The sequence below is a fragment of the Oncorhynchus masou genome, unplaced genomic scaffold, assembly GCF_036934945.1.
Source record: "Oncorhynchus masou masou isolate Uvic2021 unplaced genomic scaffold, UVic_Omas_1.1 unplaced_scaffold_1547, whole genome shotgun sequence".
NCBI lineage: Eukaryota > Metazoa > Chordata > Actinopteri > Salmoniformes > Salmonidae > Oncorhynchus > Oncorhynchus masou.
Genome location: NW_027016829.1, coordinates 108,128 through 121,433, shown reverse-complemented (window position 1 = coordinate 121,433; position 13,306 = coordinate 108,128). Strand labels below are relative to the sequence as shown.

Sequence of the window (13,306 nt, the reverse complement as noted above, 5' to 3'; positions counted from 1 at the left end):
TTCTCTGTCTCTGATGCAATAGAAAACTAATCATGTATGAAACTGTAATGTATCTCCATCCACTTAACTCTCTCTCTCTCTCTCTCTCTCTCTCTCTCTCACACACACACACTTATAACACACACAACCTTTATCACACACTTAACCACAACACACAAAAGGTATGTGAACCCTTCGGAATTACCTGGATTTCTGCATAAATTGGTCATCAAATTTGATCTGATCTTCATCTCAGTCATAACAACAGACAAACACAGTCTGCTTAAACTAATAACACACAGATTATTGTATTTTTATATTGAATACATCATTTAAACATATACAGTCTATGCCGGAAAAAGTATGTGAACCCGAGGCTAATGACTTCTCCAAAAGCTAATTGGAGTCAGGAGTCAACTAACCTGGAGTCTAATCAATGAGGCAAGATTGGAGATGTTGGTTAGAGCTGCCCTGCCCCATAAAAAACACTCACAAAATTTGAGTTTGTTATTCACAAAAAGTATTGACTGATGTGAACCATGCCTTGAACAAAAGAGATTTCAGAAGACCTAAGATTAAGAATTGTTGACTTGCATAAAGCTGGAAAGGGTTACAAAAGTATCTCTAATAGCCTTGATGTTCATCAGTCCACGGTAAGACAAATTGTCTATAAATGGAGAAAGTTCAGCACTGTTGCTACTCTGCCTAGGATTGGCCGTCCTGCAAAGATATCTGCAAGAGGACAGTGCAGAATGCTCAATGGTTAAGAAGAATCCTGGACTGTCAGCTAAAGACTGACAGAAATCTCTGGAACATGCTAACATCTCTGTTGACGAGTCTATGACACGTAAAACACTAAACAAGAATGGTATTCATTGGAGTACACCACGGAAGAAGAAAACATTGCTGCACATCTGAAGTTTGCGAAAGTGCACCTGGATGTTTCACAGCGCTACTGGGAAAATATTCAGTGGACAGTTGAAACTACAGTTGAATTGTTTGGAAGGAAAACACAACACTATGTGTGGAGGAAAAAGGCACAGCACACCTGTCATGACTTCCTTGTTCGCTCGGCGGTCGACGTCACCGGCTTTCTAGCTGCCACCGATCTACGTTTATTTTTCCATTTGTTTTGTCTTGATTGTACACACCTTGTTTCCATTACGTTATTATTTATTCCCTATTTAACCCTCTGGTTCCTACATGGTTTTGTTCTTTGTTTAGTGTTAAAGACTTCTGTGAGTTGGTGTGTTTTTCCCTGCGTGGAAATCATTGTTGTTTCTTTTTCGAGTAAAGTATGTCTTTTACTCAGTTACGTGCCCTGCGCCTGACTCCGACCGCAGCACACTGACACTTGACAGCCAACATCAAAACCTCATACCAACTGTAAAGTATGGTGGAGGGAGCATCATGGTTTGGGGCTGCTTTGCTGCCTCAGGGCCTGGACAGCTTGCGATCATCGACGGAAAAATCAATTCACAAGTTTATCAAGACATTTTGTAGGAGAATGTAAGGCTATCTGTCCACAAATTGAAGCTCAACAAAAGTTGGGTGACGCAACAGGACAACGACCCAAAACACAGAAGTAAATCAACAACACAATGGCTTCAACAGAACAAAATATGCCTTCTGGAGTGGCCCAGTCAGAGTCCTGACCTCAACCCGATTGAGATGCTGTGGCATGACATCAAGAGAGCGGTTCACACCAGACATCCCAAGAATATTGCTGAACTGAAACAGTTTTGTAAAGAGGAATTGTCCAAAATTCCTCCTGACCGTTGTGCAGGTCTGGTCCACAACTACAGAAAACATTTGGGTGACGTTATTGCTGCCAAAGGAAGGTCAACCATTTATTAAATCCAAGGGTTCACATACTTTTCCCACCCTGCACTGTGAATGTTTCCACGGTGTGTTCAATAAAGACATGAAAACGTATAATTGTTTGTGTGTTATTAGTTTAAGCAGACTGTCTTTGTCTATTATATTGACCTAGATGAAGATCTGATCAACGGGAAACAGGTGCCATTTGGACAGAGAAGGATTCTGCACGCCAGAGTTTCATAGAAACAACCGCCACTATGTCTCCCAGCAGTTTCTCTCAGAGCTTCAGTCTCTGTCTACACTGTGTCAAAATAGAAATGATCTTAACAGCATGATTGTGTAATGAAACTATGAAAAGTAATGCATCTAGCCTGAGAGCTGGTGTTTGATTATTAAACCCCAATGTAAGTGTTCTGGCACATCGAAAATGCTTTAAAAACAGAATAGAAGTACTCTGAAATGCTTTATTTAGACAGATTAGACACAGCAGATAGACAAGGAGTGAAAGTGGGACAGGTGGAAGCGGGAATTGAACCTCTGACTTCTGAGGCAGTAAGATGGTACATTGCTTTGGAATTTTACACACTCAACAGAGATGATTATGGGGTGAGTTGAAATTGACAACAACAACAACAACAACAAAACGACCAAACATATGCAAGTAATTTCAATGATTTGTTAATTTCATTTTTACCAACAAAATTAAGAATGAACCCAACTTAATATATTCCTCGAAATGTAAGTATATTTTCCGAGGATAACCAGAATAGAGAAAATGGAGTGATTGAATTCACCGGAAGTCTGATCTCCTTGCACTTCCTGTCTTGCCACATGTAATCTCCTTGCACTTCCTGTCTTGCCACATGTAATCTCCTTGCACTTCCTGTCTTGCCACATGTAATCTCCTTGCACTTCCTGTCTTGCCACATGTAATCTCTTTGCACTTCCTGTCTTGCCACATGTAATCTCCTTGCACTTCCTGTCTTGCCACATGTAATCTCCTTGCACTTCCTGTCTTGCCACATGTAATCTCCTTGCACTTCCTGTCTTGCCACATGTAATCTCCTTGCACTTCATGTCTTGCCACATGTAATCTCCTTGCACTTCCTGTCTTGCCACATGTAATCTCCTTGCACTTCCTGTCTTGCCACATGTAATCTCCTTGCACTTCCTGTCTTGCCACATGTAATCTCCTTGCACTTCCTGTCTTGCCACATGTAATCTCTTTGCACTTCCTGTCTTGCCACATGTAATCTCCTTGCACTTCCTGTCTTGCCACATGTAATCTCCTTGCACTTCCTGTCTTGCCACATGTAATCTCCTTGCACTTCCTGTCTTGCCACATGTAATCTCCTTGCACTTCCTGTCTTGCCACATGTAATCTCCTTGCACTTCCTGTCTTGCCACATGTAATCTCCTTGCACTTCCTGTCTTGCCACATGGCTCTGTTTTTAACAGACAGTGGGTAATTTTGATATTATGATTTTTTTAACAACAATATTGTATTTATGTTTGAAGAAAGAATAGTATACTTCTGAATTCTATATTAATTCTATATTATTAAATTTGTTGAGGTGTGATGGTGTCACGCCTTGGTCTTAGTATTTTGTGTTTTTAGTTAATTAGTTGGTCAGGCCAGGGTGTGACATGGGTTTATGTTATTGTGTTGTCGTATTGTTTTTTTTTTGTAGGCATTGGGATTGTGGTTGATTAGGGGTGTGTTTAGTTTAGGTTTGGCTGCCTGAGGCAGTTCTCAATCAGTCAGGTGATTATTGTTGTCTCTGATAGGGAACCGTATTTAGGTAGCCTGGGTTTCACTGTGTATTTCGTGGGTGATTGTTCCTGTCTCTGTGTAGTTTCACCAGATAGGCTGTAATTAGGTTTCACGTTCCGTTTTGTTGTTATTTATTTATATCAGTTATTTCGTGTACCGCGATTCATTCATTAAAAAAACATGAGTAACCAACACGCTGCATTTCGGTCCGACTCTCTTTCGACTAACGAAGAACGCCGTTACAGATGGACCATGATGAACGAATATCCAAACCTTGTCAGAAGTCAAAAATGATGGTCAATAATGAGCAGTGATGTGTATTAATGGATGCCATTTTGTCTCTCTGTGTTTCATAAACGTCCTTCAAATTCGCAAGAGGCTGAATGTATCTCACCGGAGAAAGCATCTGAACGTACGAAACAGCGTTCCTCTGTTTTAGCATGTGTAGCCCAAGTATCTGGTTCTGTCTGGTCAAAAAAGATTCGGACATTGTTGCCGCCCGTAGCATTGAATGCGAGGGAAGCCAGCGAGCTTTTGGCCTCCCTTGATAAAAAAAAGGTATAAAATAATAGATAATCAGCGTTGAGCTAAACTAAGTGAGCTCGGCTGTGAATGTTCCTGGCACACCAAAACAAAAGTGTAAAGGGAAGCCAGTTTGGGTTTGGCTTCACATCAATCACATCCTTACTGGCCAACGATTCTAATCCAACTGTAAATGTGTACATGGTCCCCTGGCCTGAGAGAATGGAAGTTAAATATGTAGCTAATGTGAACTAGTTGGCCTGGCGCATCGTTGCCCATGAAAGGAAGTGAGGCTAGTTGGCGTAAGCATTTTAGCCAGGTAGCCTAGGATACAAAAACTAAAAGAGTGTCCTGTTTAACAGAATCAGAGAACATTCAGGGAACATGAGAGATTGGTGGCATTGCTGATGTTTCTCTACAAGTAGGGTGAGTCAACAAGCTTTAAAAAAAATAGTTTTACTTGCAAGCACACACACAGAAATCAGAACTATGGACAGCCATGTCATATTTAGCTAAAGTTGATTGGACTAAGTTGTTTTTTGGTATCTTTTAGTTGTCACTGTACTAGACTTATCAGAGGTGATTAGATGATGTTGAAGTGGTGCTGTATTAATGAAGGCAGCTCCTGTTGTCTTTGTACGACTAGTGGTAACTCTCCGTGGTTCTAAATCAATAGTTGTTTAGTGGTCTGAAAATGTCAGAAACATTAACTTGATCATGTTGTAGGTCACGTAACTGTTTGTTACTGTGTGCTTTGTGGACTTCACCAGATAGATGTCGGCATGTTGCTCTCCGGTTTTGTGATGAAACGAAGGTGTGGTTGAATTGATTCTGCCACTGTGTCTTCTTATTGTGTCGGCCTAAGGACTATTTAACACGGTGTCAAGGTACATGAACAGGTTATAAGAGCAAATGCAATTTTCACAGCATATAGGTTGTAATATGTCTTTTCCCCCCCTGGCTTGACTTCCCTGGTGATTTTATCACCACTACTGTTGATGAGGCGACCCATTCCCACATTTCAAACATGGTAGAGACAAACACTGCAATGCTTGCTGATAAACCTCTAGTTACTGCTGGTGGAGTGGGCCCTGTGCTCAACTATGCTTTCAAAATGGGTTAAACGGGCAAATGATCGGATACCACAGGGGGCTGCTGAGAGGAGGACGGCGGAGGAGGATCATGGCTGGAACAGATGACATTAAATTTCATCAAAAAACATGGAGACTATGGACTCCCAAGTGTCACAGCAGTCTGAGGCACTGCATCTCAGTGCTAGAGGCGTCACTACAGACCCTGGTAGGATTCCAGGCGGTATCACAACCGGCCGCGATTGGGAGTCCCATTGGGCGGCACAAAATATATATATTTTTTATTTAATAAAAAATGAAAGAAAATATTAACCAGGTAGGCCAGTTGAGAACAAGTTCTCATTTACAGCTGTGACCTGGCCAAGATAAAGCAAAGCAGTGCGACACACACGACAACAGAGTTATACATGGAATAAACAAAAGTATAGTCAATAAGACAATAGAAAAATCTATATAAAGTCTATATACAGTGTGTGCAAATGGCGTGAGGAGGTAAGGCCATAAATAGGCCATAGTAGCGAAGTAATTACAATTTAGTGGATTAACACTGGAGTTATAGATGAGCAGATGATGATGTGAAAGTAGAAATACTGGTGTGCAAAAGAGCAGAAAAAAAGTAAATAAAAACAATATGGGGATGAGGTAAGTAGTTGGATGGGCTATTTACAGATGGGCTGTGCACAGCTGCAGCTATCAGTGAGCTGCTCAGATAGCTGATGCTTAAAGTTAGTGAGGGAGATACAAGTTTCCAACTTCAGAGATTTTTGCAATTCGTTCCAGTCATTGGCAGCAGAGAACTGGAAGGAAAGGCGGTCAAAGGAGGTGTTGGCTTTGGGGATGACCAGTGAGATTTACCTGCCGGAGTGCGTGCTTCGGATGGGTGTTGTTATTGTGACAAGTGAGCTGAGATAAGGCGGAGCTTTACCTAGCAAAGGCTTATAGATGACCTGGAGCCAGTGGGTCTGGTGATGAATATGTAGCAGGGGCCAGCCGACTAGAGCATACAGGTCGCAGTGGTGGGTGGTATAAGGGGCTTTGGTGCTAAAACGGATGGCACTGTGGTAGACTGCATCCAGTTTGCTGAGTAGAGTGTTGGAGGCTATTTTGTAAATGACATCGCCGAAGTCAAGGATCGGTAGGATAGTTAGTTTTATGAGGGTATGTTTGGCAGCATGAGTGAAGGAGGCGTTGTTGCGATAATAGGAAGCCAATTCTAGATTTAATTTTGGATTGGAGATGCTTAATATGAGTCTGGAAGGAGAGTTTATAGTCTAGCCAGACACCTAGCTATTTGTAGTTGTCCACATATTCTAAGTCAGAACCGTCCAGAGTAGTGATGCTGGTCAGGCGGGCAGGTGCGGGCTGCGGTCAGTTAAAAAACATACATTTAGTTTTACTAGAGTTTAATTAAGAGCAGTTGGAGGCCACAGAAGGAGTGTTGTATGGCGTTGAAGTTCATTTGGAGGTTAGTTAACACAGTGTCCAAAGAAGGGCCAGATGTATACAGAATGGTGTCATCTGCGTAGAGGTGGATCAGCGAATCACCCGCAGCAAGAGTGACATCGTTGATATATACAGAGAAAAGGTCGGCCTGAGAATTGAACCCTGTGGCACCCCCATAGAGACTGCCAGAGGTCTGGACAACAGGCCCTCCGATTTGACACACTGAACTCTTATCAGAGAAATAGTTGGTGAACCAGGTGAGGCAGTCATTTGAGAAACCAAGGCTGTTGAGTCTGCCGATAAGAATACGGTGATTGACAGAGTCGAAAGCCTTGGCCAGGTCGATGAAGACGGCTGCACAGTACTGTCTTTTATCGATGGCGGTTAGGATATCATTTCGTTCCTTGAGTGTGGCTAGCTCGGAATTGGCCCAGCGTCGTCCTGCTATGGCCGGGGTAGGCCGTCATTGTAAATAAGAATTTGTTCTTATCTGACTTGCCTAGTTAAATAAAAGGTTAAATTAAAATAAAGGTATTTGATACCATAACACTAATTCCGCTCCAGTCATTACCATGAGCCTGTCCTCCTCAATTAAGGCACCACCAATCTCCTGTGGCAGATACATAAGTCAATGGTAAATATTAAAATACCCCAGAAGATGTGATCTAATTCTGCACTAGACACGATTCAAAACATCATACTGGTAAAAGGGAATATCTAGTCAGTACAAACTAAAAACATTCAACTAAAATGTGTCTTCTGTATTTAACCCAACCCCTCTGAATCTCAGATGTGCGGGGGGCTGCCATAATCGACATCCAAGTCTTCAGCGCCCGGGGAACAGTGGGTAAACTGCCTTGCTCTGAGGTAGAACGACAGATTTTTTTTTACCTTGTCAGCTCGGGGATTCGATCCAGCAACCTTTCAGTTACTGGCCCAACACTCTAACCACTAGTGTGTTTCGAAGCTTTAGAGTGAGGAAAACGAGACCGAAAGTGTATAATTCTGCACTGATCTGAACACGAAGCACTATAATAGTGCTTTCAACCACTTCCGGTAGTTCTCCCAGTCCCTGGCAAAGGTGTTTCTCAACACTGAAGGAGGTGGAGGTGGTTCTAAGACAACACACCATGTCATGTTTCAAAACATCTCAGAATGATGTGTTTCAATACTCCAGAAAAGTTAAAGGTTTCTTCTCCTTCAATTTGGTGGCAGCTCAGTTGCCACTAGTTTTGATGTTTCATTTCATTTTGGTGTTCAAGCACTTCATTTCGACTGGAGTGACTGCGATTCCGGATGATCTGTAACCAGACTTGCCTTTTGATATTGTTAGGTACAGTGCGTTAGGTACAGTGGCTTCTGCTCATTGCTCCCAGTGCTTTGCTGCCGCTTCCCCCGGTTTCCACTAGTTACCGCAGCCACAAAGTCAAATTATGTGAGTTAAACATTTAAATTATCATAAAAATTTATTAAAAATAATGTAATGTTTTTTTTTTATCTTATAATTTAAGGTTAAGCATATGGTTAGCAGTTTGGTTAAGGTGAGGTTTTAATCATATTTTAAGAGGAGAAACGGTAACTAGTGACAACCGCTTCCCCCTCACTGACATGTATGGGGAAACTTCATGTTGTACACTAAAGATATGTTGACATGTTCCACCTATGCATTCCATGTGTCAAGCGTGATTTCATGATATTTTTTTCAGGATGGGTGTTGGGCTACACGCAGCTGTCATGTTCTACACAAAAGACGTGATCATAAACCTTTTATTTGTTGTAAGTGCCAAGTCGTATTTGGGCAAGCATATTAAATACAAGCAAGACACATGCAGGCAGTCAACATACAATAGATTACAAGATTACATACAAACATTGGCTAGTTCGTTTTTCAGTCACTCTGGCTACGATATGTCAGCATAACTATGAAGATTATCATCACATAGTATGCAGTTTTAAAGCAGTAGTTGACAAACGACGTGAGACATAATTTCGCGCCGGACGAAGCACAACGTACTCGGTCATGATCAGACTCTGGAATAAACAATAAGCAATAAACATTTCAGAACAACTACCAGTCGAATAAGACATGGGACAGAGATGACGAATTATGGCAAATATATTTATTTATAGACTAATACACTTGAACCAAATAGCCAAACCGAAAAATGCAGACATTAATGCTGTCTCACGACCAACCGCTATAAAAAAAAAAATCTAATGAAACGCAGCCTAACGTGATCATTGACAGCTGCCTTGAAGGACACAAATATAAGATCACTGAAATGTAGGCTGAACTGACAGTGAGGTGAAGCGCAGCAATGAAGAATTGAGTGCGGTACGTGTTCACGCAAAGGGGAGGGGGAGATTTTCGGCACAACACCGGTCCCTATACACATACACATAGGGGCCGTCCAGCTGCCCCGAGGTGGAACAGCTAGGTAGACTACTACGCGCGGTAGTTGGAAGATCATTGAGAAGTGAAATAGCAGTTAGTAGGGCCTGTGTGTGTTTTTCTCTCTCCAGGAACTGAGGCTAGTGGCTACAATATGTCAACAACTATAAAGATTAGCCTACGTCGTCACACAAAACGCTGATTGTGTGGGTACTGTGCCCTGCTTGTGCCACCTCAACTGTCTTTAACAACAGGCAGATGTTGTATCGCCTTCAATAAATAATCGGTAGGGGTGTGAGACTGCATTTACAGTCCCGGCGTAATTTTAACAGTGCAACATATTAAAAATATAATGGATATGTTCCAAATGGTACCCTGTTCCCTATACAGTGCACTATTTTTTGACTAGGGTCCTAGTGTAGAATATGCAATAGGCTGCTATTTGGGATGCATATTATAACGCTCAACGGTGTCTTCTAGCATTGTCTTGGAGTCATTCTCTCTCCCACATGATTAGCTGTGGCCTGTGGCCTGTGGAGCTGAACTCAGCAACAACAAAAAGAAACGTCCCCTTTTTTCAAAGATAATTTGTAAAAATCCAAATAACTTCACAGATCTTCATTGTAAAAGGGTTTAAACACTGTTTCCCGTGCTTGTTCGATGAACCATAAACAATTAATGCATGCACCTGTAGAACGGTAATTAAGACATTAACAGCTTACAATATGCAATAAAGGTTGCGGGAACTTGCAGGTGCCTTGGTGGAAGAGTGGGGTAACATCTCACAGCAAGAACTGGCAAATCTTATGCAGTCCGTGAGGAGGAGATGCACTGCAGTACTTAATGCAGCTGGTGGCCACACCAGATACTGACTGTTACTTTTGATTTTGACCCCCCCCCCTTTGTTCAGGGACACATTATTCCATTTCTGTTAGTCACATGTCTGTGGAACTTGTTCAGTTTATGTCTCAGTTGTTGAATCTTATGTTCATACAAATATTTACACACGTTAAGTTTGCTGAAAATAAACGCAGTTGACAGTGAGAGGACTGTTCTTTTTTTTCTGAGTTTAGTTCTTCAAACTTTCTCACCCCCCCCCCCCCCCCCCCATCCACCCATTATAACATCGACAGACTGTGTGGTCATGATGAAGTGACTCTCACACTGAGTGACTAAAGCACATCTCCAATAATAGCAGGTAGTCTCAGTGGGTTAGATGGGGGAACTGTGGCATCACAACAGGAAAGTGTCCAGAGTACAGTCCTGATTTTAATTAAGATGACAAATACTAATTAGAAAGTTTATTTTAATTTTAATCAGAGATAGTAGACAGTTAAAGCTTTCAGGTCTCAAAGTTCTAAACCCTCTAAAATACGTTTTGGTCATTATTTTTTTTGTGATTGTTGGCTATGTTTAGTGATTCTTCATCATATGACTCAGACTGTGGGTTCTCCTTTCAGGTCATGTGACTCAGACTGTGGGTTCTCTATTCAGGTCATGTGACTCAGACTGGGTTCTCCTTTCAGGTCATGTGACTCAGACTGTGGGTTCTCTATTCAGGTCATGTGACTCAGACTGTGGGTTCTCTATTCAGGTCATGTGACTCAGACTGGGTTCTCCTTTCAGGTCATGTGACTCAGACTGTGGGTTCTCTATTCAGGTCATGTGACTCAGGTGAAAACTCAGTCAGAGTGACTTACAGGGCAGATGATCAATGGGGCCTCGTTTTTTACATGTGTGTAATAAAAGGGATAGATTTTCTCAGTGAAGGTGCAGCCCGTAAAAGAGTAGATATGTGACGAGGCTTCCACATTGTAAAAGGAGACCGCTCCCTTCTCATAATCCACGAACACCCCTACCTTCTGGGGCTTGTCTTTCAGGGACAGAACGGCAACTTTCTTATTGTGGGCCTCGTACGTCTCCCCATCCCAAAGCCCCACAGTCCACAATCCATTCCCCGGGTAGAATGTAAAAGACCCCTTCCTGTTGATGGATTCTTTTGCCACTCCTAAAGTCCATTCAGTCTTTTCTTTGACCTGCACCTCATAGTAGAATCTCCCCGAGGAGAAGCCCTCTTTTCCCAGGACACAGATGCCAGCGTTAAACCTTCCGGGGTTGTCAGGGAGGTTCTGTGCTCCGTCTCCATATCTCACTTGTTTCCCATCACCAGACACGATAAGCCAGAGATGTGCTGTATCAAGATCAAAAGTCACACCAACTGCACACTGTCTGATTCTCTTCAACTTGATTTCAGGCAACTTCTCCATCTCTTTCTTGAGCGTCTTCCCTAGCTCAGACACAGCTCTCATCACAGGAGCCACACACAGGTTCTTGTTTACACTGATCTCAGACCAGTTCTTGGTAGGTGGAAGGCTGCAGAGGGAACTCTGAAGGAGGTGGAGGTGGTCCTCAGTGTGTGACAGCTGCTGCAGTTCAGTGGTTTTTCTCTGTAGCTCGGTGATTTCCTGCTCCAACACTTTGATAAACTCTTCAGCCTGCCTCTCTGCTGCTTTCTGCTTCTTCTCAATCACCTCAATGAGCTCAGCCTGGCATTCCTCAATGCACCGCACCAGAGCAGTGAAGACCTCCACACTATCTGCTATGCCTTTCTCGGCATCTCTCTTGCTGAATTCGCCTGAGTGTTTTATCTCCTGAATCTGCTGCTTTCGTTCCTGGATCATCTGCTGCAATTTCCCCTTCGTCTTCTCCAACTGAGCCTTCCTCTCTCCACACTCTTCCTCTATAGTGACAGTCTTGTGAGTCTTGTGGTCTGTCTCAGTGCAGATTTGACACACACACGTCAGGTCTCTCCTGCAGAACATCTCCAGGGGTCTGCTGTGTCTCTGACACACCCTGTCTTCCAGGTTGTCCACAGGGTCGATCAGCTTGTGTCTCGTCAAGGCCGCCACTCTCTGATGAGGCTCCAGGTGAGTCTCGCAGTAAGAGACCAGACACACCAGACAGGACTTCAGGGCAGACATCACAGGACACTTCTCCTGGTTTGATGAGGTGTAGTTCAACTTCTGGGTTGATGGTTGTGACTTTAACCGGAGACAACGTCCTGAACTGAGCATCCGTTGTTTTGGAAGTGATCCTATTTACGCTGAGATCAGGTCTCCTGTCAAAGGTATATTTGTTTTTACACAGTGGAGACACTCACCGAGGTCAGTGGTATCCCTGTATCCACTAATACAGGACTTGCAGAAGTTGTGTCCACATGAGAAGGTGACTGGGTCAGTGAACTCATCCAGACGGAAGGAACGGTTCCTTCAGACAGGATAACTCTGGAGGACGCCGTTGTTAGGAACAAACCCCAAAAAAGTGATGTCAAACTATTGTAATACACAGCTGGTCATAATACAAGTATTCAGACTCCTTGACTTTCTTCATATTTTGTTACATTACAGGTCTTATTCGAAAATGTATTACATTTAAAAATAAATAATAATAATAATATTACCAATCGACACACACCATAATGGCAAATGGTTGCAAGTTCAAATCCCCGAGCTGACAAGGTACAAATCTGTCGTTCTGCCCCTGAACAGGCAGTTAACCCACTGTTCTCAGGCCGTCATTGAAAATAAGAATTTGTTCTTAACTGACTTGCCTAGTAAAATAAAGGTAAAATTAAAATTAAATTAAATATAATCATCTGGCAAAGTGGAGTCATTTTTTGTTTAGACTAACTGGCTAAACAATTAACCATGATCCCAACCCACACTACTAGCAATACAAACAGAATGTCATAGCTTGCCGTGAGGTAGCAGAGAAAACATTCTATGACTAGGGTAGCTAGAGTCTATGCCTTGCGGTCGGAGGCCAAGTAGTTGCCATACCAGGCAGTGATGCAACCAGTCAGGATGCTCTCGATGGTGCAGCATGTAATTATGTGTTATGAATCTACAGGTAGCTCAAGCTAACCAGCTAGGTTCAATGTTAGCTAGGTAGCTAACAGTGCGCTTTAATTATCGTGCAATGAAAATGACTTTCTGACCAAATTTGAAACTTATAAAATCTCAAATGTTTCACGGTCATGGTTGCCATTAGTTTGAAGATGTAATCCGGAGACAGGTGTTTTATACAACAGCCTTCTGTGTTCTCTTTTCGACTCCGTCCGCATTTGCAATCAAAACATCAGAATTTTCTACGTCACTTTCTCATACTCATACTTTTCACCAGGCATTCCACTGATTTCAACTCAGTCAACTTCTTCCGTGATAACAACACTGTTGATCTACGTTTCTTCAACCATCACAGAAGACTTTACATCATCTGGATGAA

At 42.5% G+C, this 13,306-nt stretch overlaps 1 protein-coding gene across 1 annotated transcript; it reads right to left on the bottom strand.

The window, feature by feature from the left end:
• Positions 1-10,704: 10,704 nt before the first annotated feature.
• LOC135539202 (E3 ubiquitin-protein ligase TRIM39-like) lies at positions 10,705-12,003 on the bottom strand. The gene has a single exon (XM_064965027.1). It carries the CDS (start codon positions 12,001-12,003, stop codon positions 10,705-10,707), a length of 1,299 nt encoding a protein of 432 aa, XP_064821099.1.
• Positions 12,004-13,306: the final 1,303 nt, after the last annotated feature.